The 26,546-nt window shown below is 38.4% G+C and overlaps 1 protein-coding gene across 6 annotated transcripts in view; it reads left to right on the forward strand.

Moving 5' to 3' along the window:
• Atad2b (ATPase family AAA domain containing 2B) overlaps nucleotides 1-26,546 on the forward strand; it is a 115,635-nt gene that overhangs the window by 23,586 nt on the left and 65,503 nt on the right. For 4 of the 6 annotated variants that reach the window (XM_048353346.1, XM_048353344.1, XM_048353340.1 and 1 more), the window contains 11 exons: nucleotides 3,965-4,014; nucleotides 4,437-4,590; nucleotides 6,747-6,876; nucleotides 7,834-7,942; nucleotides 9,223-9,339; nucleotides 10,805-10,880; nucleotides 11,479-11,577; nucleotides 13,023-13,134; nucleotides 16,576-16,691; nucleotides 19,138-19,312; nucleotides 24,343-24,431. In XM_048353346.1, the coding sequence (XP_048209303.1) occupies nucleotides 3,965-4,014; nucleotides 4,437-4,590; nucleotides 6,747-6,876; nucleotides 7,834-7,942; nucleotides 9,223-9,339; nucleotides 10,805-10,880; nucleotides 11,479-11,577; nucleotides 13,023-13,134; nucleotides 16,576-16,691; nucleotides 19,138-19,312; nucleotides 24,343-24,431 (1,227 nt within the window). The remainder of the gene's footprint in view (nucleotides 1-3,964; nucleotides 4,015-4,436; nucleotides 4,591-6,746; nucleotides 6,877-7,833; nucleotides 7,943-9,222; nucleotides 9,340-10,804; nucleotides 10,881-11,478; nucleotides 11,578-13,022; nucleotides 13,135-16,575; nucleotides 16,692-19,137; nucleotides 19,313-24,342; nucleotides 24,432-26,546) is intronic. The other 2 variants (XM_048353342.1, XM_048353343.1) reach the window with 1 other exon arrangement.

Below are 26,546 nucleotides of genomic sequence, written 5' to 3' on the forward strand. Positions count from 1 at the left end.
CCTTACCATTATTGGATATTGTACTTGAGCTGGTATACTAAACTATAACACATTTTTAATCAATTTTGTTACCTGTTACATGGTTTTCAACTTAAATCTTTTTTTTTTTTTTTTGGTGCCAGGGCTGGGGCTTGGACTCAGGGCCAGAGCATTGCCCTGGCTTCTTGTTGCTTAAGGCTAGCACTCTGCCACTGAGTCAGAGCATCATTGTCCAGCCTTTTCTGTTTTATGTGGTACTGAGGAATTAAACCTAGGGCTTCATGCATGCTAGGCAAGCACTCTACCACTAAGCCACATTTCCAGCCTATCAACTTAAAATTTTTGTGTGTGTCTGGTTTAATATGCTTGAAACTTAGTTTTATCCACTATTTAAAGTAAATGACAGCAGTTTAATTTAAAAAGAAATATATTGTTGGCTGGGGATATGCCCTAGTGGCAAGAGTGCTTGTCTCGTCTACATGAAGCCCTGGGTTCGATTCCCCAGCACCACATATACAGAAAACGGCCAGAAGTGGCGTTGTGGCTCAAGTTGGCAGAGTGCTAGCCTTGAGCAAAAGGAAGCCAGGGACAGTGCTCAGGCCCTGAGTTCAAGGCCCAGGACTGGCCAAAAAGAAAAAAAAGAAATATATTGTTGTAAGGTGAGAAAACAGAGAAGTTGAATCTTGAAGTCTTTTTTTTTTTTTGGCCAGTCCTGGGCCTTGGACTCAGGGCCTGAGCACTGTCCCTGGCTTCTTTTTACTCAAGGCTAGCACTCTGCCACTTGAGCCACAGCGCCACTTCTGGTCGTTTTCTGTATATGTGGTGCTGGGGAATCGAACCCAGGGCATCATGTATACGAGGCAAGCACTCTTGCCACTAGGCCATATCTCCAGCCCCTTGAAGTCTTTATTGAAGACCAGAAACCATCAAATACACTTAAAACAGTTAAGAAACTGAGCCATGAAAGCCAGAGAGGAAAGAAAGAAAAACAATACCAACAAATTCTGCTCCTATGGTTATAGAACAGCCAGGAGACAGGCTATAGGACACTAACACAGAGACAGTGTAATGGCGCTGGAGCTTGTCAGGGGCAAAATAGGGTTGGGTCAGGGGACAGGGTCATAGGAAGCTCACAGTCCCAGGCACTGGATTGACAGGTTTAGTAACCTATCAGCCAAGTGCCTGCCCCTGGCTCCAGGGATTCAGGCAGAGGCCCATCAGCTGGGAGGTGGGAGCGTCACCTTCCCCCACCATGAAGACAAGATGCCAGAACTACCAGTGTCATGTGACTGGCCAAGATGGCACTGGCAAGACCAGATTGCCCTAGTTATTTCAATATGAACTTCAACAGACTGTGTATTTTACTAACCCCCTAGAAAATTCTAATTACGATAGTAGCTTCCATTGTCTGGGTGATAAGTAGAAAAATACATGAATCACAGACTACTAGTTTTTTCCTTCTTCCCACATGCAGTCATTTATGAGATAAAACGTGCAGGGTGTTATAAAATATATACTACTTTAAATGAGTATTGACAGCCAGGTATAGTAGCACGTGCCTGCTGTTAAACCTACTGTGGAAGCAGCTGAGGAAGGAGAATTCCATGAGCACAGGAGCCTAAGACCAACTTACCCCCTATCACCTCCAAATGAAAGAGAGGTGAGGTGAAAGAGCACCTTTTTTTTTTTCTTTTTTTTTTGGGTGCTGGTACTGGGCTTGAACTTGGGGCTCTGAACTCTTGCTCATCTTTTTCCACTTAAGGTTGGTGCTCTACCACTTGAGCCACAACTTCCCTTCCTTCTAGCGTTGGGTAGTTTACTGAAGATAAGAGTCTCACAGACTTTCCTGCCCTTGGCTGGTTTCGAACTGTGTTCCTCAGATCTCAGCCTCCTCAGTACCTAGGATTACACACATGAGCCACCAGCACCCTGCTTCCCTTGTTTTTTTTTTAATGTTTGAAAAATAGTTTTACAAAACTGTCTTGGTTTTGATTGTGTAAATTCACTTTTTTTTGTTTTCAGTTAAAAATGTTCAATGAGAATGTTTTTGTTTATTTTTTATTTTTATTTATTAAAATTTTCTTTTGACATGGTGTTGTGCAAAAGGGGTACAGTTACATAATAGGGCAGTGTGTACATTTCTTGTGATATCTTACAGCCTGTTTTTCTTTCCCTTCCCTAGATCAGTTAGACATATATACAACACACAGTGTATCAAAAACATATACAGTATCCACGTGGCCTACGCCAAAGGAAATTCACTTAGGATTTTAAATGTAAAGTCAACAATAGAGTTTGCTTATCCTTGTCTTATATGAACATACGTACATAGCTTTTGAGCGATTGTGATCCGCTGAGAGGTCTATTTTTGACCTTTATATGTTGAGTAGTTGTTTGGTTTTAGTTACATAATGTAGGGTTGCTGACCCAAACCTGAGGGAAATACCATTTGACAAGAAGTTTTTGGTTTCGCAGACCTGGTCTCTACTGTCTCCCCCTCCCCACACCTTAACAGTCAGTCATATATCAGGGAGATCATGCCCCTTTGTTTTCTGTGTTCTAGGCTTGTCTCACTCAACATTATTTGTTCAAGTTCTGACCATTTCCCTGCGAATACCAATATTTCACCATTTGTAATCGCTATGTAGTATTCCATTGTGTATAGGTACCATATTTTTTGGATCCATTCATCTGTGGAGGGGCATCTGGGTTGTTTCCATATTTTGGCTATTTTGAATTGTGCAGCCATAAACATGGAAGGAAGTGCAGATGTCTTTTTGATATCTTGAGGCCTGTTGTTCAGGATAGATGCCTAGGAGTGGTATGGCTGGGTCATAGGGTATGTCTATGTTGAGCTTTTTGAGGAACTGCCATACTGTTCTCCAAAGTGGTTGTACTAATTTGCACTCCCACCAACAATGGAGAAGGGTTCCTCTTTCCCCGCACCCCCTCCAGCATTTGTTGTTGCTTGAGTTCAGAGTATAGGCCATTCTAACTGGAGTGTGGTGGTATCTCAGGGTTGTTTTTATTTGCATTTCCTTTACTGCCCGGGATGTCGGACATTTCCTCATATGTTTCTTTGCCATTTTTATCTCTTCTCTTGTGAAGTCTCTCTTTAGCTCCTTTGCCCATTTCATAATTGGTTTATTGGGCTTGGAGGGGATAGTTTTTTGAGTTCTCTGTAGGTGACGGATATTAGGCCTTTGTATGTTGCTGTGCTGGTAAAGATCCCTTTCCCATATGGTTGGCTGTCATTCTAGTTTGGTGGCTATGTCTTTAGCTGTGCAGAAACTTTTTATTTTGTAGTAGTCCCATTTGTCGAGTCTTTCCCCTATCTGTTGTACCCCTGGGACTCTATTCAGGAAGTTCCTTCCTGTGCCTGTAAGTTCTAGCGTCTTTCCTACTCTGTCCTTCAGTAGTTTCAAGGATTCAGGTCTGATGTTGGGGTCCTTGATCCTTTTTGACTTGATCTTGGTGCATGGTGATAGGCTAGGGTCTACTTTGAGTTTTCTGCATATGGCTGCCCAGTTCTCCCAGCACCAGTAGTTGAAGAGGCTATGTTTTTTTCCAATGAGATGTTTTTAAGAAATTATTAAATGATATTGGTAGTTAAATTATTTTTCTTTCTATACTATTGTTTGAATGAATTTGACTTGTTTTGAAATTTGTTTTTTGAATGAGAACCAATAGTTATTATCTGTTGCCACTCCTACTTATGGTCTCATTTAAGTTTATACTTAAGATTAACATTTAAGCCTTTTTACTGGGATTTTAATTTGTACAGTGATAACAAAGTAATTCTGTTTATAATTTGTAAAAAGCTTTTCTTGAAATAATGAAATGACTCCTACCTAGTATACTTTACTATTCCATATGTTCCTAATTGTAGAGTAAAAGATTGAAATATAATTCTATCAGTATAGTATTATTTGCTTATATAAATGAATGTTGATATGTTTTCATATTAAATATAATTATATTCCAGGTTAACGTCTCAGCCTGGTGCTGCATTACCAAACGGACATAGTAGCTTATGTGAGTATTTTGTTAAAGCACTGATTGATACTGAAATTCTTATACTAGATTAGGCATTAAAGTAGACAAAAATAGAGATTTATTATTGTTTCAATAATAATTATTAATTTTTATGGTACTGGGGATAGAACTTGTGGTTTTCCACACTTGAGGCAACCATTCTATCACAGAATTACATCTTTTAGTCCTTGGACTGATTTGAAAGTATGCTTACCATCTAGTTGGAAATCATTGGATTTCAGTCATAGCAAAAATGAACGTATTTGTTACATTTTTAAAAATCAGAATAATTGAAACTGTTATAAAAAAAGCTAATTTTCAAGCAGTTTGAGAAGTTATGTTCATTTTTGTAGTTGTTTAAAAGTTAAGTTTTTGACTTTTTTCTTCCTATAATCTGTACTTTGAAATATCTTTTCTTATAGCCCTTCGAAGCCACCCCCTTCGAGGTGAAAAGAAGGGCGATGGGGACCTTTCTTGTATAAATGGTGACATGGAAGTCAGAAAAAGTTGTCGTTCCAGGAAAAATAGATTTGAAAGTGTGAACCAGAGTTTGTTATTTGATCAACTAGTAAATAGGTATGAATTTTAAGTATCAAGCAGTTTCATTTAATTATTTGATTTTTTTTTTTTTTTAAGAATCTTTTTGTTGGGGGGCTGGAAATTTGGCCTAGTGGCAAGAGCGCTTGCCTCGTATACTTGAAGCCCTGGGTTCGATTCCCCAGCACCACATATACAGAAAGTGGCGCTGTCACTCAAGTGGCAGAGTGCTAGCCTTGAGCAAAGAGAAGCCAGGGACAGTGCTCAGGCTCTGAGTCTAAGCCCCAGGACTGGCCAAAAAAAAAAAAAAGAAAAAAAAGAAAAAAAAGAATCTTTTTGTTGGGGACGGGGTTTTGCTGTGTAGATCCATGCTGGCCCAGAACTGGTGACATCCTGCCTCAGGTGTCCTAGGGCTGGAATTATTGGTGTGCACTATGACATCTGGATAAGCCAATTTCATTGTGTGTGTGTGTGTGTGTGTGTGTGTGTGTGTGTGTGTGTGTGAGTCAGTTGTGGGGCTTGAACTCAGGGTTTGGGTATCCCTGAGCCTCTGTGCTCAAGGCTAGGGTTCTACCACTTGATCTGCAGCACTACTTCTGTTTTTTTGTTTGTTTGTTTTTGATTTTTAACTGGTTAATTGGAGATAAGAGTCTCATGGGGACTTTTCTGCCCAGGCTGGCTTTGAACTCTGATATTTCAGCCTCCTGAGTAGCTAGGATTACAGGCATGAGACACCAGCACCCAGATTAAATTTCACTTTTAAAAAGTCAAATTTAAACACTGACTTGGCAATAAATATTCTTTTAAAACAGGGTGAGTGTTTTTTTTTCTTTTAAGCTCTTGGATAATATAAAATAATTTTATTCAAGCTATGTTACTATAGTCCTTGGCTATTTGCTCTTTAACATTTTTTTTTTTTTTGGCCAGTCCTGGGTTTGGACTCAGAGCCTGAGCACCATCTCTGGTTTCTTTTTGCTCAAGGCTAGCACTCTGCCACTTGAGCCACAGCACCACCACTGGCCATTTTCTATATATGTGGTGCTGGGGAATCGAACCCAGGGCTTCATGTATATGAGGCGAGCACGCTTGCCATTAGCCCATATTCCCAGCCCCTCATTTAACATTTGTGTTTTGGACAGTTTTTTAACAATATTGAATTTCATTATTGATATATAATGCTCAGGCAGGATTTTAAATTGTATGTTTTAGGCTCTGGATTTGTAGGATTGAGTCACTTAGCTAATGATTTTTATTTATTTATTTTATTTTTTAAAATTTTTATTGTCAAACATGTACAGAGAGGTTACAGTTTCATACGTTAGGCATTGGATACATGTCTTGTACTGTTTGTTACCTCCTCCCTCATTCCCCCCTCCCCCTTTCCCTTTCCTCCCCATTAGCTAATGATTTTATTCCTCTCAGATAATATATCCTCTCTCTCTCTCTCTCTCTCTCTCTCTCTCTCTCTCTCTCTCTCTCTCTCTCTCTCCTGTGATAACAGAAGACTGGGAAAACTATAATTTAGGCAGAAATGTTTGACACTCATTTCCTAAAATATCTGTCTAGTTGACCTTCCTGGCTTTAATTCTTTTGCAGATTCTCTTGTTCTATACTTTTCTTAATACTATTTTCAGTTTAAAGCTTGAATTAATATTTTGTTTTTAGTGGAATGTATTTGGTAGTCATTTATATATGCTGACATTGGGTTTATTTTATTTATTTATTTATTTATTTATTTATCTATTGTGCCTGTCCTGGGCTTGAATTCAGGGCCTGGATTTCCATCCCTGAGCTGTTTGGCTCAAGGCTAGCACTTTACTACTTGAGCCACAGCTTCAGTTTGGCTTTTTGGTGGTTAATTGGAGATAAGAGTCCATGTTTGCTCTGAATTGCTCAGCCTCCTGAAGTGAGCTACTGGTGCCTGGCATTGGATTTATCTATTTTAATTATTATAAATAAGAGCCTTGCATTTTTGAAGTTTTATTGAATAGGTTAACATAGAAAATAACTGATTCTGATTCTTTTTGAAAATTGGGCATTGTGTTTTCCTGAATGTTTGCTATGAAATAGATTTTTCAGTTGGGATATTACATACAGTTAAATATCAGAGATGATTTAAATATGCTTTAATGAGGAGCTGTTTTAGGTGTATCATCCCATTGTTGTCTAAGTCTTGGTTTTTAATATGATTTTAGCACTGCTGAAGCTGTATTACAAGAAATGGATAACATTAACATCAGACGGAATCGTCGATCAGGGGAAGTAGAACGGCTTAGAATGTGGACAGATACAGAATTTGTGAGTACTTTAGCTATGACAGCCTTTGTAAGTATTTTTTCTTATACTTACAAGGAATGAAGAATTTATAAGAAGGTACAGTAGTTAGATTTTTAAGATTAACAATCTTATTGGGTGCTTGCCTTTCTTTTCTCTTTTCTTTCTCCCCCTTTTTCCTTTAATGACGTCGGCGATTGAACTCAGAACTCTGTAGGGAAGTTATGCAAGTACTCTATCTGAGCTACATCTTTAACTTACTTTTCTTTCATGAGTTTCCTTGTTACAACTTTCCCCGAAAGACCATCTACATTTTTGTCAGATGAATCATCTGAAAGTACAGCTCTGTCACTCTTTTGACTTGAGTGTGTGTGTGTGCACGCATGTGTGCGCGTGCGCTCGCATGCGCGTGCACTGTGTGCCAGTCCTGGGGCTTGAACTCAGGGCCTGAGCACTGTCCCTGGCTTCTTTTTGCTCAAGGCTAGCACTCTGCCACTTGAGCCACAGCGCCACTTCTAGCCTTTTCTATATATGTGGTGCTAAGGAATGGAACCCAGGGCTTCATGTATACATGGCAAGCATTCTTGCCACTAGGCCATATTCCCAGCCCCTGTTAGTTCTTTTGGAGTTGAAGCCTTGTGGACTTTCCTGTCTGGGCTGGTCTTGAAATATGATCCTCTGGATATCTGCCTCCTTAGTGGTTTTGATTATAGGCATGAGCCAGCAATGCCTGGTATGTTTTATTTTCTTTGATTATTACCTGACTTACTCCTTCCTAGTAGGCTATAATTTGCTTTAGAGAAAATATATTGATGATCTTGTATGTTTTTAATATTTTATGAGTTTTATTCTTCTTGTTCTTCACATTTATTGAATTCAGAAAGCTCTATTTTCAGGAATATGTGCCTTTCAAATAGGTAGTCAATAAATTTTATTGCTTGGTCAAAATTGCATATGGCAGAGAATAAATGCCATGTTAATATTTGACAGCTTTCTCTGTTTTAAAAGGAAAACATGGATATGTATTCAAGAGTAAAAAGGAGAAGAAAATCACTAAGAAGAAATAGTTATGGGATACAGAATCATCATGAGGTTTCTACTGAGGGTGAAGAAGAAGGTTTGTAAAGTATATTTGAAGTAAATACTATGTTTAGATGGGAGGCTAAAAATAGAATATCTGGGCTGGGGATATGGCCTAGTGGCAAGAGTGCTTGCCTCGTATACTTGAAGCCCTGGGTTCGATTCCCCAGCACCACATATACAGAAAATGGCCAGAAGTGGCGCTGTGGCTCAAGTGGCAGAGTGCTAGCCTTGAGCAAAAAAAAAGAAGCCAGGGACAGTGCTCAGGCTCGAGTCCAAGCCCAGGACTGCCCCCCCCCAAATATATATAATATCTGTATATTTAATATATATGTGTAATATATGTGTATATAATGTATGTTATATATATATATATATATATATATATATATATATATTACTGGGTCGGTGATTTTCCACCCCTCCACCCCCCAGTTGTGAAGCTTGTTCTTGGGGTGTAGGCACTGTCTCTGAGCTCTATTGCTCAATGCAAGAGCTCTACAGCTTTGAGGCACAGCACCACTTCTGGTTTTCTGGTTAATTGGAGGTAAAGGTCTCATGGACTTTCCTATCCAGGATGGCTTTCAATTGCAATCCTCAGATCTCAACCTCTTGAGTAACTAGGATTACAGGCATGAGTCATCAGTGCCTGGGTATTTTTATTTTTTGCCAGTCATAAGGCTTGAACTTTGGGCCTGGGTTCATGAGCTTTTTAACTCAAGGCTAGCACTCTACCACTTGAGCCACATCTCCATTTCTGGATTTTTGATGGTTAATTGGAGATAAGAGTCTCAGGAACTTTCCTACCTGGGCAGTCTTTGAACCGTGATCTTCAGATTTCAGCATCCTGAGTAGCTAGATTAGAAGCATGAACCACCAGCTCCCTGACAATTTTTTATTTTTTGCTTTTTAGGTTAGTATTGTGTAATTCAAAGCAATTAAAATTCATTTGACATCTGAATTTTCACGTTTATTTGAAAAACTGCTTTAATTATACAGTTATGTATCATACACTATAGTTTATTAGGAGCCATTGGTAGATATTAAGTGGTCTACAACTAAATGGCTTTGTTGTGGGCTAATTAAATAAGGCCTCTTATATTTAGGCATCTTGTAATCAGAAAGTTGTTTTGCTGTGCATAGTCTGTAAGACTCTTGATTATTTAGATTTTAAATTTAGGTAAGGATTGAGAAGAAAATTTGTGAATGTTAAATAAAGTAGGACTGCTAATGGATCAAATGTGAAAATTCAGTTCTGGAGTGGGACGTGTCCTTGTGGATTAAAATAGTGCTTTTTGTGTGTGTGTGTAAAATTAGAATCTCAAGAGGAGGATGGAGATATAGAAGTTGAAGAAGCAGAAGGAGAAGAAAATGATAGGCCATATAATTTGAGACAAAGAAAAACAGTGGATCGATACCAAGCACCGCCTATAGGTAAGTGGCTTTAGTTTCTTTTTTTTTTTTTTTTTTTAGTTTATTTATTTGCCAGTCCTGGGGCTTGGATTCAGGGCCTGAGCACTGTCCCTGGCTTCTTTTTGCTCAAGGCTAGCACTCTGCCACTTGAGCCACAGCGCCACTTCTGGCCGTTTTCTGTATATGTGGGTGCTGAGGAATCAAACCCAGGCCTTCATGTATAGGAGGCAAGCACTCTTGCCAGTAGGCCATATCCCCAGCTCCTCCCTTAGCTTCTTTACTCAAAGCTAGCTCTCTACCACTTCAGCCACAACTCTAAATCTAGGTGTTGTTTTTTTTTTTGTGATTAATTAGATATTAAGTGTCATAGGGACTGCCTGAGCTGGGAGTCATAGTATTTCTTGTGGTACCAGTTGTAATGTCTTTTTCATTTTACTTTATTTATTTGAGGTGTTTTGATGTCTAGGGATGAGGGGATGAGGACAGTGATAGTGCTTTATAGTGATGGGCTGGTATTGGGGATAAAGGCAAAATCCTATAGTTAGTTATCTCTATCTTCCAAGTGGAATAAATCTCTTTACATGTCTAGGGTTGGGAGAAGTATAATGTGAGTAATGTAAAACCTTCCCTTCTACCTTTCCCAATGGTTATTTTTTATGCTGTATACATACACATACATACGTACATACATGCATACATATTGTGATCTCTAGCTGGTTTCCCTAACAATGGGTAGTTCACATTGATGATTCCTGGACAGTCTTTTGTTTTACTCTGTCCTCCAGAATTTTTTGTTGTTGGGTTATGATTTTGGAGATAAATGTAAGTAAGAAATCTTTGGACTGAGATTATGGCCTAGTGGTAGAGTATTTGCCTTGCATACATGAAGCCCTGGGTTCGATTCCTCAGCACTACATACATAGAAAAAGCCAGAAGTGACACTGTGGCTCAACTGGTAGAGTGCTAGCCTTGAGCAAAAAAAAAAAGCCAAGGACAGTGCTCAGGCCCTGAGCTCAAGGCCCAGGACTGGCAAAAAATAAGAAAAAGAAAAAGATATCTTTGTCTAGCCAGTCACAGATATTAAGTAAATTCTGTTTAGAATGTTTATTTGCTGTTTAATAATATTAACACAATTTTATTTATTTATTTTTTTTGTTAGTCCTGGGGCTTGAACTCAGGGCCTGAGCACTGTCTGGCTTGTTTTTGCTCAAGGCTAGCACTCTGCCAACTTGAGCCACAGCACCACTTCTGGCCTATATGTGGTGCTGAGAGCTCACACTTAGGGCTTCATGCATGCTAGGCAAGCACTTTTGTCACTAGGCCATATTCCCAGCCCCCACCATTTTGTTTGTTATATTTGTAGACAATTTGGAAGTTAAAAATACACGTCTAGATTCTATTCAGAAAGTTAACACTAGTTTCCCTTTAATACATTAATTTACTAATTTATTATTAGATATTTCTCTAATTTTTTTCTTCATTTTAGTACCAGCTCATCAAAAAAAGAGGGATAATACACTGTTTGATATTCATAGATCTCCAGCAAGAAGAAGCCATATCAGGTAAGTTAAATTTTTCTCTTTCCCTTCTTTCTTCTCCTTTCCCTTCCCTCCCCTCTTCTTTCCTTCCCTCCTCTTTCTTCCCTTCCTTTTTCCCTCCCACCTGTCTCATTCATTCGTCAGTGTCTTAATATGTAGTTCAGGCTAGTGTCAAATGCATGATCCTTAACAGGGATAGGATGTTGATTTTGTCACAGCATTATTTTTCATCAGTTGAGATGATTATAAATTTGCTTTTGATTCTTCTTTTTGTTTTTGTTTTTGCCAGCTCTGGGGCTTGGACTCAGGACCTGAGCACTGTCCCTGGCTTTTTTTGCTCAAGGCCACTCTGCCACTTGAGCCACAGCACCACTTCTGGTCTTTTCTATATATGTGGTGCTGAGGAATGGAACCCAGGGCTTCATGTATATGAGGCAAGCATTCTTACCACTAGGCCATATTCCCAGCCCCGGCTTTTGATTTTTTTATGTGATGCATTCAATTTATTGATTTATCTGTATTGAACCATCCTTGCATGGCTGGGGTAAAACTAACTTGATTATAGTATTTGATTTACTACTGCAATGACTTTTAAGATTTTTGTTATCTGAAATTTTAATAGGAGGAAAAAGCATGCCATTCATAGCAGTGATACCACTTCTTCTGATGAAGAACGCTTTGAAAGAAGAAAGTCTAAGAGCATGGCAAGAGCAAGGAACAGGTTAGTGAAATTTATTTAGTGTAATTTCTATTATAGAAAAAGGACAATTTTCTCTCTCTCTCTCTCTCTCTCTGTCTCTCTCTCTCTGTGTGTGTCTCTCTCTCTCTGTCTCTTTTTTGGCCATTCCTGGGGCTTGAACTCAGGGCTTGAGCACTGTCCTTGGATTCTTTTTGCTCAAGGCTAGCACTCTACCACTTGAGGCACAGTGCCACTTGCAGCTTTTTCTATATATGTGGTGCTGAGGAATTGAACCCAGGGCTTCATGTGAATGAGGCGAGCACTTTTCCACTAGGCCATATTCCCAGCCCCCTCTGTTTTTTTTAAAGTAAGTTAGCTATACTTGAATTTTGCTAGTATTGGTAGTCACCAAGTTTTGACTTGACCAATAAATACACTGATTTGATTTCTACTTTTAAATATTACTTCCCCTAATTACTGAGTCTGAGTACTCATTCATTCATTCATTCATTCATTCATATAACATATCTATTGCATAGGCTAGCCTCAACCTCCTGAATTCAAGTGATACTTCAGTCTAGGTTTCCTGCATAGTTTGGACTATAGAAACGTGCCACCCCATCCAAATAAAAACTAAATTTAAGTGAATGAAGGAAATTAAATGTTATCTAACTTGATGCATTCTGATAATCTACCTTTTTGGTTCTTTGATTTATTTTGTATGATATTGAGGGTTGAACCTAGGGCTTTTCGCATGCTAGATGACTGAGTACACTACCACTGAGATACATCTCCAGTCTCAGTAATCTACTTTGAGAATATATTTTTAAGGTACATTAAGATTCAGAAATATCAGTGAAGTTATAATCATCATAGAAGCTATACTTTTTTGAAGTTGTTTATGGTATATTTTGGTGTTTACTTGTTCTAACCCATATCTTGGTTCTGTAATGCAATACAGGAGGCTAGATAGTTTGTGAAGAAAAGAGGTTTTATTTAACCCACAACTTGGAGGCTAGAAGTCCGAAGGATGTTTCTGGCAAGGGCCTCCTTGCCTCCATTACATCATGAAAGATGTCACCATGGTGGGGAGTACATAAACTGGAAGCCAGGGATTGAGACCAGAATTAACATGGGTCTAGTGTGAACTGTTTCTTTTGAGGGCATGTTCCAGTGAACAAATGGACTCAGGCTAGGCCCCACCTCTTAAAAAAGATCAGCCTACTCACATTACCATTACTGAGTACCAAGTTCCCAACATATACACTGATATTATTCTAAATTTGAGTAAATTGAGTTGTTTGGGAAGATAGATTGATGATGTTTGCTTTACCTAGTGAATGAACATCTTTATTTAGGTCAATTAAAAATAATCTAGGAAAAGTATTTTGAAGTATATTGCTTGTGGTTCAAGAGAAAATATAGGAAATTTGACATTAAACCATAAGACTTTCAGTGCTATTCATTTGTGTTTTTATAAATTTCAGATGTTTGCCTATGAACTTCAGAGCAGAAGACTTAGCTAGTGGTATTCTCCGAGAACGAGTGAAAGTGGGCGCAAGCTTGGCTGATGTTGATCCAATGAACATTGATAAATCAGTAAGCTTTGTAAAGGTTTCTTAAGAAGTAATGTTTTTTTTTTGTTGTTTGGTTTGGCTGGTCCTGGGGCTGCACCTGTCCTGGGGCTGTCCCTGAACTTTGCTACTTGAGCCTTCAGATAATGGAGCCTTTCATTATCCATCCAGTTTACCCATTACTGATCTATTCTCTTAAACTAGCAACCTATACAATGGCCTCAATTTGTTTCTGTCATTCTGTGAAAGCATTAATTCGCTAAATTCTGTCATATTTCTTTGCTTCCTTTAAATCCATTAATAACCTTATACTCAATCCCATAAAATGCAAAATTTTCAACAATAGCCTGTTGCTTTCCATGGTTGGTAGGAGCCTTGAACCCCCTATCTGTTCTATGTTCCAGTGAAAATAATGAATAAAACAAAAAACAACATATACACCATATGTGAGCAGGGTTTTTAGGTTCTAAAATATATTTGTGGAACCAACAATACTAGTCATATCTGCCATGGCTACTTTTTCATGTGGTGCTTTAGATACTAGAAAAAAAAAAAAAACTCAAAAAATATGCCAGGCACTAGTGGTTCACACCTGTAATCCTAGCTACTGAGGAGACTGAGATCTGAGGATTGAGGTTCGAAGCCAGCCTGGGCAGGAAAGTTTGTGAGACTCTTCTCCCTGATTAATCACCAAAAATCTGGAAGTTGTACTGTGGTTCAAGCGGTAGAGTGTTAGCCTTGAGCTCAAAGAGGCTCAGGGACAGTGCCCAGGAACCTGAGTTCAAGCCCACAACTGTCAAAAAAGAAAAACAACTTGTTGGCAGTTATTTAGGTTTTGGCATTAAGGCAGAAATATCTGGCCTAGAAATTTACGTATGTGTCATCAAATAAAAGGATTTGTTAAAGTTGTTTCGGGGAATGGTGATTGTATCATGGGAAAGTATGTGGCTTGAAAAGAGAACATTCAGAGGACATGGTAGATGCTTCTCATTGTTAGTAGTTTGGAGAAAGATTATTGCATAAAAAAGTATATTTTTTCTCCTGCATAGATAGTTATTCATTAGACTTAATTATGTATTTGAAAATGAAAATTTAACTGCAAAATCTAATATTTATTTTAGTGACAACCTAAAAAATTTCAGAGAATTAAAAATTGTCAGACTCCCTAGAAAATAGTACATTTTCTGAATATCTTAACTTGTGATCTTTGTTTAATTGGTTGACTAATATCCTTCCTTCCCTGTTAAGTTTGTTTATTTAGATATCTCTGGTAGTCAATTAGAGTAATAAATTTCCTTAAAATTAGATAGCATAATGTAAATGTAACCCCACTGTATGTCACAAAGTAAATTTTAATAAATAAAATACAAGTTTTAGAAAAAAAAATTAGATAGCATAAACCTGGCCACTGGTGGCTTATGCTTGTCATCCCAGTTAGTGGAAGGCTGAAGTGTGAGGATAGTGGTTCAAAACCAGCCTGAGCAGAAAAGTCTGAGACTTAGTCTTCAATCAACCACCAAAAAACCATAAATGGAGCTGTGGCTTGAGTGGTAGAGTGCTAGCCTGGAGCATAAAAGCTCAGCAACAGCACCCAGTCCTTGATTTCAAGCCCCAGGATCAACACACACACACACACGATGACACAAGAAAAATTAACCTCAGGGCTGGGAATATGGCCTAGTGGCAAGAGTGCTTGCCTTGTATACATGAAGCCCTGGGTTCAATTCCCCAGCACCACATATATAGAAAACGGCCAGAAGTGGCGCTGTGGCTCAAGTGGCAGAGTGCTAGCCTTGAGCAAAAAGAAGCCAGGAACAGTGCTCAGGCCCAGAGTCCAAGCCCCAGGACTTAAAAAAAAAAAAAAAAAAAGAAAGAAAAGAAAATTAACCTCTGTTATTTCTAGCTTAGATTTATTGTGGACATTTTCAAGTACTGAAATAGAATAAAGAATTATGATGATCACAGTTCAAAGCCAGCTGGGGTAGTAAAGTCTGTGAGACTCTTTTCTCCAATTAACCACTGGAAAACTGGAAGTGGTGCAGTGTAAAGAATAGAGCATGAGCCTTGAGCTGAAGAGCTCAGGGACAGTGCCTAGGTCCAGAGTTAAAGCCCCACAACTAACCCCCCACCCCTCCCAAAGAAAAAAAAGGTAGGGAAAGAACTCTATCATAACTTAACAGTTAACAGCAATCAGTAACGTTTTGGTAAAATTTCTTTTTTTTTTTTCCTATTATGTTTTTTTTTCCTTATTTATTGTCAAAGTGATATATAGAGAGGTTACAGTTTCATACGTTAGGCCTTGGGAACATTTCTTGTACTGTTTGTTACCTCCTCCCTCATTCCCCACTCCCCCCTCCCCTGTAAAATTTCTTTTAAAGAGCTTTTTGCTATATACTGTTTTCTTTACAGAGCCTTTTATCTTTTTTTTTTTTTTTTTTTTTTGGCCAGTCCTGGGCCTTGGACTCAGGGCCTGAGCACTGTCCCTGGCTTCTTCCCGCTCAAGGCTAGCACTCTGCCACTTGAGCCACAGCGCCGCTTCTGGCCGTTTTCTGTATATGTGGTGCTGGGGAATCGAACCTAGGGCCTCGTGTATCCGAGGCAGGCACTCTTGCCACTAGGCTATATCCCCAGCCCCTTTTATCTTTTTAAACTATTGCTAATGAAAAGGATATGATCAGTGTTTCTCCAACTGTATATTGTTGAAAATTAAATTTCTCTTTAACTAGAAAAATAAAGTATTAAAATATTATTTTCTTGATTTAGTTTTCTTTCTTTCTTTTTTTTTGGTCACTCCTGGTACTTGAACTCAGGGCTTATTTAGGCTCTCTCTGTCCCTGAGCTTTTTTGCTTAAGGCTAGTAGTGATCTACTGCTTGAATCACAGCTCCACTTCCAGCTTAGTGCAGTTAATTGGAGTTAAGTGTCTCGTGGATTTTTCTGTTTGGGCTGGCTTTGAACTGTCATCTCAGATCTTAGTCTCTTGAGAAGCTAGAATTATAGGTGTGAACCACTGTTGATTGGCTTGGATTAAGTTATTAAGAACCAGAACCATTGTAACAGCTATCCTTGAACCTCATGCTATCTCTGAACCAATCTTTGCCCCAGAGGGATATGAGAAATATAATATTTTTAAAAGCATTTAAGCTGTTGAAATTTATCAGCTCTTTAAGAATATATATATTTAATATATATTACTTATACAAGAGTATGTGTATTTCATTGTGACATTTACTTGTGTGTATATAATGTTTTGTTCCTGAATTACTAGATTCAAAAATGAATGGTAGCTTTTGAGTAACCAATATTAGCCTGAATTTTTCTATTGACTTTATTTTTCTACAATTATTTATATAGTTATTTTAATAAACTTCAAAAGGTATATATTTCTGAATTGTTAAACTCACAAATAGTAAGATTCTCAAAGCATGAAATTATTTTACATTTAAGATTTTCCTTTCATTTCAAAGGTGCGGTTTGATAGCATAGGTGGATTGAGCCATCATATTCATGCACTAAAGGAGATGGTAGTATTCCCACTTTTATATCCAGAAATTTTTGAAAAATTTAAAATTCAGCCTCCAAGGTATGTTATATCTTAAATATTTGTTATTGTACTATGTTAACTTGTCAAATTTCATTTCATTAGTAAATGATTATTGTTTTTAGTAACAACAATTAAGAATGAATATTATTTAGGATTTATTTCTATCTTCTGAGACATATTCTTTTTTTTTTTTTTTTTTTTTGGTTGGTTGTGGGGCTTGAACTTTGGGCCTGGGTGCTAGCCCTGAGCTCCTCAGCTCAAAGCTGGCACTCTACCACTTGAGCCACAGTGCCACTTCTAGTTTTTCTGGTAGTTAATTGGAGATAAGAGTCTCATGGATTTTTCTGCTCATGTTGGTTTTGAACCAGGTTGGCTTTGAACTGCAATCCTCAGATCTCAGCCTCCTGAGTAGCTAAGATTACAGGCATGGCCACCAACACCTGGCTCTGAGGCATATTCTTTATTTTATAATTTCATAGTTAAGCACAAAATGATTTTTTTTTCTTTTTTTCAGTGTGGTAAGATTGAACGTAGCTAGGGCCTTGTATGTGCTAGTTAGACAAGAGGTCTTTTATTGGGCTACATGTACAGCCCTAAAATTGTTCATGCAAGCCCTGAATGTAGCAATTAGTAAACAGTGATATAACAAGGGACAACTATGTAATGCTGCTCCTTTGCAGATTTTCACCCGTAGGGATTTCCGAACATTAATGCCCATGATAGGTAAGGGGTCACTATGTTTTGTTTTGTTTTTTTAAATCCTGGGATACAGTTAAGCGGCAATACGTGTACCGCGATAACAGCAAGGGATGAATACAGATTAGCACTGAGTTTGATGCTATGTGCTGTTTAAGCTTGGAAGCACAATTTTATTGACTTGATATGGTATTTCCGAAGTAGAAGAAATCTTGATAATTTATTTTTATGAACAGATGATATCTGATTAGTCTGTTGTATTTGAAATGGTGAATGCCTTCATTGAAAAGATTTGTTTTACTCAGGTATAATTCTGACTTATTTTCCTTTTTTTTTTTTTTTTTTTTTGGCCAGTCCTGGGTCTTGGACTCAGGGCCTGAGCACTGTCCCTAGCTTCTCTTTGCTGAAGGCTAGTACTCTGTCACTTGAGCCACTGCACCACTTCTGGCCTTTTCTATGTATGTGGTGCTGAGGAATTGAACCCAGGGCTTCGTTTATACAAGGCAAGCACTCTTGCCACTAAGCCATATTCCCAGACCTCCATATGTTTTAAAGGATGTGATAAATAATTTTTGTCCGGTGGGTCAAATATGGGACTATAATTGTATGACTTAAAAAATCCAAGTAACATTTCATTTTTTTGTGTGTTTCAACTTTAGCTTAAAAATCAGTATTAGTTCATTTTCAAACCTTTTAAAGAAGCATATAGCCTTGGGAGAAACTTAAAATTGTGAGTTATAAGCAAAAATATGCCATGACCACTTCAATCCCAGTAGCTGGCACCGCAGTCGCACATGCCCGTAATACTTATGAAGCAAGGAGGATGGCAAGTTGGGTACATAGGAGACATTCTCTTAATTTTTTCTTCCCTGTGCTACTAGCCTAGGACTCTGATCCTTCTACTGATGATTCCCATGTAATTGGGGTTACAGGTTTGAACTTCGTTGAGATTGGCCTCACATACTTTTTGCCTAGGCTGGACTCAATATCTTCACTCAATAGATAGCTAAAGTGACAGATGTGAGCCACTATGCCTTTCCCTGCTTGAGTACTTTTTTGGGGGTTGGGGGCTGGTCCTGGGCTTGGGTGCTTTCTCTGAGCTTTTGTGCACTCTACCACTTGTGCTACAGCTCCACTTCTTGCTGTTTTGGTGGTTAGTTGGAGATAGTTTCAGGTACTTTCCAACCTGGGCTGGCTTTGAACCTTGATCTTCAGTTCTCTGGCTCCTAAGTAGGTAGGATTGCTGGCTTCTGGCCCCTGTTTAGTACTTTTAACCATCAAGAAAGCTTGTTTTTATTTTCCTTTTTTTTAAAATTGTGTATACTGTGGGTGCTTATCACTTGGTTATGCCCACAGCTTTGAAGCTTGTTGTTTTGAGGACCAGAAAACTAAAAACTTCGTTTATACACTGTAAAAAAAAATCTGTCAGCTAGGGGCTGGGGATATGGCCTAGTGGCAAGAGTGCTTGCCTCATATACATGAGGCCCTGGGTTCGATTCCCCAGCACCACATATACAGAAAATGGCCAGAAGTGGCGCTGTGGCTCAAGTGGCAGAGTGCTAGCCTTGAGCAAGAAGCCAGGGACAGTGCTTAGGCCCTGAGTCCAAGGCCCAGGACTGGCCAAAAAAAAAAAAAGATTAAAAAAAAAATCTGTCAGCTAATAATTATTAATAATTCCTCATGATTACACTGTATATCAATCCAAAATTATATGCAAGGGGAGATACCCTTTTCTATTGTTTAGCAGTGCTGATGATATTAATTTACTTTTCTTTTTTTATTTCTCTAGAGGCTGTTTGTTTTATGGCCCTCCTGGCACAGGCAAAACTTTGGTTGCCAGAGCATTAGCTAATGAATGCAGTCAAGGAGATAAAAAGGTGGCTTTCTTTATGCGAAAAGGAGCAGATTGTTTGAGCAAGTGGGTTGGTGAGTCTGAAAGGCAACTTAGGCTTCTTTTTGATCAGGTAAGCAATATCAGCTAATCCAGAGATATTTTTTCTTAGAATATTTATTACATTTTGTGTGAAAATACAGTTATGAGGAGTTATTTGTTCTAATTGGTATATGATATTTATGATAGTTCCAAAATGTGTCTTAAGTGTATAATTACTCCTTGATATCTTTGGAGGATTGGTTCTACCACCCTTGAGAACACAAAATCTGAAGGTGTCCTGTATCTGAAAGAATGTAGTAGTTACTAGTTACCTATGCATATCCTCCTCTATGCTCTGCTTTAAATCATTCCTAGATGATTTATCATTCCTAATACATAGTAAATGTGATATAAATAGTTGTTATATTGTATTGCTAAGGGATATTGACGGAATTCTCTACGTGTTCAGAGCATTTTCTTTTTTAACATTGGTAATTTGCAGTTGATTGAATCCATTTATTTGAAACATGTGGGTGTGGAAGACTGCACTTAATAGCAATTTTTCTAGTACTGCCAAATGTTTATGATGATTCATAAAACATTCATTGAGGTACCTATTATATGTGAAGGCATGTTAGGTGCTTTTGAGAAGAGACCATAATTGTTAAATTTTAATACAATTGAGGAAATCGTAAGGCCTAAAGTGTTAAGCATTTGAGGAAAGAACCCTTTTCCCCCAAACAATTTATTTTCATGGTTTGCATATTAGTCAGTTTTCTGTTACTATAACAAAACAATTGAGATAATTTCTAAAGAGACTAGGTTTATTTTGGCTCACCATTTGGTGTGTGTTTGTATGCTCACACATGTGTATGCATGTACATGTATGCTGGTATCTGGGCTAGAACTCAGGGCCCTGTGTTCTCATTCCACTTTCTTGCTCACATCTAGTATTCTATCACTTGAGCAATACCTCCACAGCTTATTGGGTTTGTTTGTTTTTTTTAATCGGTCAGGGGCTTCTTGAACTCTTCAGCTCAAGGCTAGAGCTCTACCACTTTGATCCACAGTGCCACTTCCAGTAGTAGTTAATTGAAGATAAAAGTCTCATGGACTTTCCTGCTGGGGCTGACTTTGAACCGTGATCCTCAGGAGTAGCTAGGATTATAGGTGTGAGACACTAGCATGCAACTGTGGCTCACAAGTTTGCAGTTTCAAATCTATGACTGAGTGGCCCCTTTTTCTTTGGGTGTATGACTGCCTATGGCAGGAACACATGCAGAATGAAAATACTTATCAGCCCAGAAGCAAAAAATGAAAGAGGAAGAGGCCAAGGTCTCCAGGCCTTGAAGGAGATGCCCCCAGTGACCTGAAGACTTCCCAGTAGTGCTCTCCTAAAGATTAAAGCGCCTCTCAGAGTGCTGAGTTTTTATAAGTAGGCCTGTGGAAGACACTTAACCATATTCTATGAAGGTATAAATATGTTGCTAATATGAAATCAGAAATAAATGATTCTTATGAAGATCGGTGAGATGAGAGTTTTTTAAAAGTTTTGGATCAGTTGTGGGGCTTGAACTCAGGGCCTGGGCACTGTCCCTGAGCTCTTTTGCTCAAGGCTAGTGTTCTACCACTTTGAGCCATAGAGTGGTTTCTGGTGGTTAATTGGAGATAAGCGTCTCACAGACTGTCCCGACCAGGCTGCCTTTGAACCAGGATCCTCGGATCTCAGCCTCCTGAGTAGCTAGGATTACAGGTGTGCGCCACCAGAGCCTGGCAGATGAGAGAATATTGTGAATGCAATCTTTACTATTTATATTTGACAGTAACTAAAAGTTTTTAATTTCTAAAGCTGATCATGGTAGTGTGCTTCAGTAGTCCTAGCTATTTGGAATTCTGAGATGGGAAGATAACTAGAGTCCAGCAGTGCCCAAACAGCCTAGGCAACATAGTGAAATGCCATCTCAAAACAGAAAAAATGTTCTATACCTTATAAAAATTAATCCTGTTAATATATATGTGATTGTTCATATATATGTGATTGTTTGAATTTGTGATAGAAGCATATCAATCATACTTGGCAGTTGAATTTATATTTGATTATGTCTAACTAATAAGTATGAAACATGCTTTTTAGCACTTATTGAGCACTCCTTACTGAGATGCTGTATGTGAAAGCCCTTTGTAAGTGGTGAAGCATATAAAATATTATTTAAAACAGTGGTCTCAAAAATTGTTGTATTGGAAGTGGCGCTTGACTCAAAGTGGTAGAGTGCTATCCTTGAGTGAAAAAGCTCAGGCCCTGAGTTCAAGCCCCGTGACCCAAAATACCCCAAACAACAAAAAATCCGTGCTGTATTCTAGATAGTCAATTTAGAAGGAGGAATACTAAGATTATTACCTTTACAGTGTTCAGCATCTAGTAGCAAGCCAAACAATTCAGTCTAAGTATTTCAAAATAATTGAAAAGTATAAACATTAATAGAAGAGAAAAGCTGGATGCTGGTGGCTTATCCCTGCAATCCTAACTACTCAGAAGGCTGTTGTGAGTGGATCTCAGTTCCAAGCAAGCTCAAGCAGCAAAGTCCAACAAACTTCATCTCTAAGTAGCAAAAAAGCTGGGCTGAAGCCATGGCTTGAGCGATATGGTGCCTCCTGTGAACAAGCTTGCTGAGTAAAAGCCCAAGGCACTGAGTTCAAGCCTTGGCCGGGAAGAGAGACACATAGAAGAATAGAGGGAGAGAGAAGGGAAGGGAAGATGGAAAAGGAAGGAAGGAAAGGGAGTAGATGGAGAGGGGAGGCGAGGGAGAGAGAATTGGTTTGGAAATTTGGGAATGTTCTCCATTGAGCTCATTAAAAAATAATTGATGATGATATTTGTTAATTTATCATGGGGAGGGTACAGATATATCTTGGTTTCAGTTAAGACAAAGGCCTTATAATCATGCCACAGGAGCAGCTACTGCTTCTTTTCTTTCCTCCTCCTCCTCTTCTATTGTACAAAGAGGTTTAGGTTCCATAAATCAGGTTCCTCAGCACCATGTAAACAGAAAAAGCCAGAAGTGGCGCTGTGGCTCAAGTGGTAGAGTGCTAGCCTTGAGCAAAAAGAAGCCAAGGGACAGTGCTCAGGCCCACAGGGCTGGGCAAAAAAAAAAAAAAAAAAAAAGGCCAAACAAGATCAAGAGGGTCCTGAGTTTAAGGTTGGGTAATGGCATAAAAATAAAAAAAAATCTGCTTCTCACAGATTGAGTATAGCCAATAAAGGCCAAGTGACCTTGCAGAATAATTTAACCTTGTTTATAACCTTGAAGAAGTCACCAGTTTCTGAACTTTTAAATGTGTTCTCAGCTGTATGCCTGAGTGCTGCATCAGTGACTTGTATAGTGCATAGCTAAGCACGCCCCGATTGTGAAGCTTCTGCCTGTAAAAAATGTTACAGTTTACCTCACTAATTGTTTAACTGTTTTAAGAACTAGTGTTTATAAGCATATTGTTGGCCACAAGTAAACTTTCAGTAAATTTCTCATGAAAGATTAAAAAAAAAATCAGGTTATAAATACAATACATCTTGATCAATGTCATCCCTTATATCATTCTCCCCTATTTTTCCTCTTCTATCCCTTCCCTCAAGTTAAGTAGTTCAATTTTTACATAATGTACATTGAATATAATGGCTATATTTGTTGAACCTCCCTCCATTCTTGTGCCTACCTTCTTGTTCCCCCTCCTCCCTCTACCATAGTGTTTTCTGGTATTGTGAACTGATTTGTTAGTTGTTCAGAGGAGTTACACTATTGGACTCCTCCCTTAACTATACCATCCTTCAGTTACTTTGTTTCTATGTATATATGTAGCTTCTTTTTATCAAAATTTTCCTTGTTTCATAACTTTCTTGGTGAGCAGAAATAGATGAAATAGTGAGCAGAGATAGATGAAACAACTGCTTATATATAGTTAGGACTTTTTAATGTGAAAGCTAATAAAGGAGTATGGTTAGCAATACCAAAAACAAAAAAAAGTAACATGGTGGGTAGAGTAGCTCAAACTTGTAAACCTAGCTATTTGGGAAGCAGAAATCAGGGGATTGCAGTTTGAAGCCAGCCTGGGCAAAAAAGTTTTTGAGACTTAATCTTGACCTGTGGCCTAGTGCAGTGATGCGTACTTGTTATCCCAGCTATGTAGGAAGCACATGGCTGGGTTTGGTGGCACATGCTTATCATCTCAGGGATATAGGGAAGACCAAATAGGAGGATCACAGTCTAGGCTGTCTTGGATATAAAGCATGACCCTATCTCAAAAAATAACCAACACTGAAAGGGCTGACTGAGTAGAAACAAGTAGTAAGTGTAAGGCCCTGAGTTCAAACTCCATTTCAAAACAAAACGAAGCCTCCAACTAGGGTTGGAGGCTTGTCTCAGTTGGTAGAGCTCTAGCCAATGAATGAGTGAAAGCTACAGGTACTTTCAAGTCACCTGGTCTTGGACCTAACAAAAGAAGAAAAACAAGAACTAGTCAAATCTAGAATTAGAATGTAGAAGAAATATTAAAGATCAACACAGAAATTAATGAACTGGAGGAAAATACAAATAGTCAAGAAAGAGCTGTTTCTTTGAAAAGATAAACAAGATGGACAAACCAACCCTTAGTCAAACCACTAGAGACCCTATTAATAAATTAATAAAGAGATGAAAAAGGGGATATCACAACAAATACCAGTGAAATCCAGAGGACTGTTAGGGAATATAATAGGCAGTTGTTTTTTATTTTTAAAAAAGTTGTTAGGGCCTGAGTGGATTTAATTGCTCGCTGATAGAGTGTGTGCATAGCATGGGTGATTTCCTGGGTTCTATCTATATTACTCTAAAAAATTATATGGTAAAAATCATGTATGTGGTATGCTGTGAAAGAATTTATTTAAATATATATGGAAGAATAAACAAAACTGAAACAATAGTTGCTTACTGGATGGAGATGTTGTAGTTGGCTTGGGTGGTGAGTTAATTCCTTTCACTATATTAAATAGTTTTTTGTAACTTTGATTTTACAACATTTGCAAATGCTGTTTATATTAAGAAACTATAATAATTAAAATGGATGCTAAATTATTTATTTTGTTTTTACTAGGCATATTTGATGAGACCTTCTATAATATTTTTTGATGAAATAGATGGTTTAGCTCCAGTTCGTTCCAGTAGACAAGATCAGATCCACAGGTAATTTTTCTTCCTTAATCTATGATCTCTTCTTTTTATTCAGGGAATATTTAATATTGGTTAAGAATTCCAGGTTTGGAAAGAGTTATAAAACATGATCTTTTCTTTGAGGACCACTTCCTTCACATAGCACATGGGTTGGCAAACCGCACTCTTGTAGGCCAGCTTCAGCCCTGTTTTTATAAATGCAGTTCCATTGGTACAGAGCTATGTTCGTTCTGCAAGCTTGTATATGGCTGTTTTTGCATTACAAGAGCAGAATTGAGGAGTTGTAACGGAGAGACTCCGGCTTGCAAAAGTTGCCCCTTTACAGAAAAATGGCCTGAATTTGAGGCTTTTTTAATATTTGGAAATTTATCTATGTGAAATATCTAATATTTTGTTCTATTTCATTTCTTAGTAAAAGTCATTGTGTGTACATGTCTATTTGTATGCCTCAATTTATCTTACATGTGATGGAGATTTGGTTTTACTTTTGGCTACTGTTACAATTTTACCATGAATATTTATACCTGTGTTTTTGCATGGAACACATACTTTCTGTTGGCTAAGTAAATAAAAGATGAATTATCATGTCTTATGGTAAGTATATGTTTAAGTTTATATGGTAATATATATATATATATATTTAAATAGTTGTACTGTTTCACGTTCCTGTGATATAGGAATTGGTATTGTTAAATTCAGCAATTCTATTGGGTGCTTATTTTACATCTTTATTTTTGTTTTCACTTGTCCATTTTTACATTTTCTTTTGTGAAAGGTATCTATTGCCTTTTGGGGCCACAGTGGTAGAGTATACCTGCCAAGCCAATTACAAGGCCCTTTCTTGCATTCAAACTCCATTACTACCAAAAACAAAAAATCTTGAGATCTTTCAAAAAAAAATCCTATGAAGTGATTTTTTTTTTTTTTTTGCTATATTGCTGTCAACACTTTTGTGTGTATGTGCATGTCAGTCTTTGGCCTTGAACTCATGGCCTGGGCACTGTCCTTGAGCTTTTGTGCTCAAGGATAGCTAGCACTTTACCACTTGAGCCACAGCTTTACTTCTGGCTTTTTAGCAGTTAATAGGAGATGAAAGTCTTTCAGGTTTGTCTGCCCAGGATGGCTTTCAACCTCTATCCTCAGATCTCAGCCTCCTGAGTAACTAGGGTTACAGGCCTGTGCCCCAGGTTGGCTGGCTTATTTGTTTGGGTAATTTTCAGATAGGATCTCACTATATAGAACCAGGGCTAGTCTTGAATTTAGCAATTGTTGTTTTTGCTTTACTAGTCCTGGGGCTTGAACTTAGAGCTTAGGCCTGGGCACAGTCCCTTAGTGTCCCTCGCTCATAGCTAGTCCTTTACTATTAGAGCCATAGCTCCACTTCTTGCTTTATTTGGTTGCTTAATTGTAGATAAGAGCCTCATGGACTTTGTTGTTCTGGCTGACTTTGAATCTTGAGCCTTAGATCTCAGCCTCCTGAGTAGTTAGGATTCTAGGTATGAACCACGGGTGCCTGGTTAGCTTTTATTATGCTGGTCCTGGGACTTGTACTCAGGTTCTGGTGCTTTCTCTGAGCTTTTTGGATCAAGTGTATTGCTTTACCACTTGAGCCACAGCTCCATTTCTCTCTGTCTCTCTGTTTCTGTCTCTGTCTTTCTCTCTGTGCTTATTTGGAGATACAAGTATCATGGATTTTTCTGTCCAGGGTGCCTTTGAACCATGATCCTCAGTTCTCAGCCTTCTGAAGTAGCTAGGATCACAGGCATGAGCCACCAGAGCCCAGCTAGTACTTATTATTAAGTGCCTTGCTTGCTTGTGGTGCCAGGGATTGAACCAAGGGCCTTGCATGCATTAGGCAAGTGCTCTTTTTTTTTCTTTCAATTAATTAATTAATTAATTAATATTATTATTATTATTTGCCAGTCCTGGGCCTTGGACTCAGGGCCTGAGCACTGTTCCTGGCTTCTTTTTGCTCAAGGCTAGCCCTCTACCTCTTGAGCCACAGCGCCACTTCTGGCCGTTTTCTATATATGTGGTGCTGGAGAATCGAACCCAGGGCTTCATGTATACGAGGCAAGCACTCTTGCCACTAGGCCATATTCCCAGCCCTTAAAAATTTTTTTTAAT

Source organism: Perognathus longimembris, chromosome 8, assembly GCF_023159225.1.
Source record: "Perognathus longimembris pacificus isolate PPM17 chromosome 8, ASM2315922v1, whole genome shotgun sequence".
Classification (NCBI taxonomy): domain Eukaryota; kingdom Metazoa; phylum Chordata; class Mammalia; order Rodentia; family Heteromyidae; genus Perognathus; species Perognathus longimembris.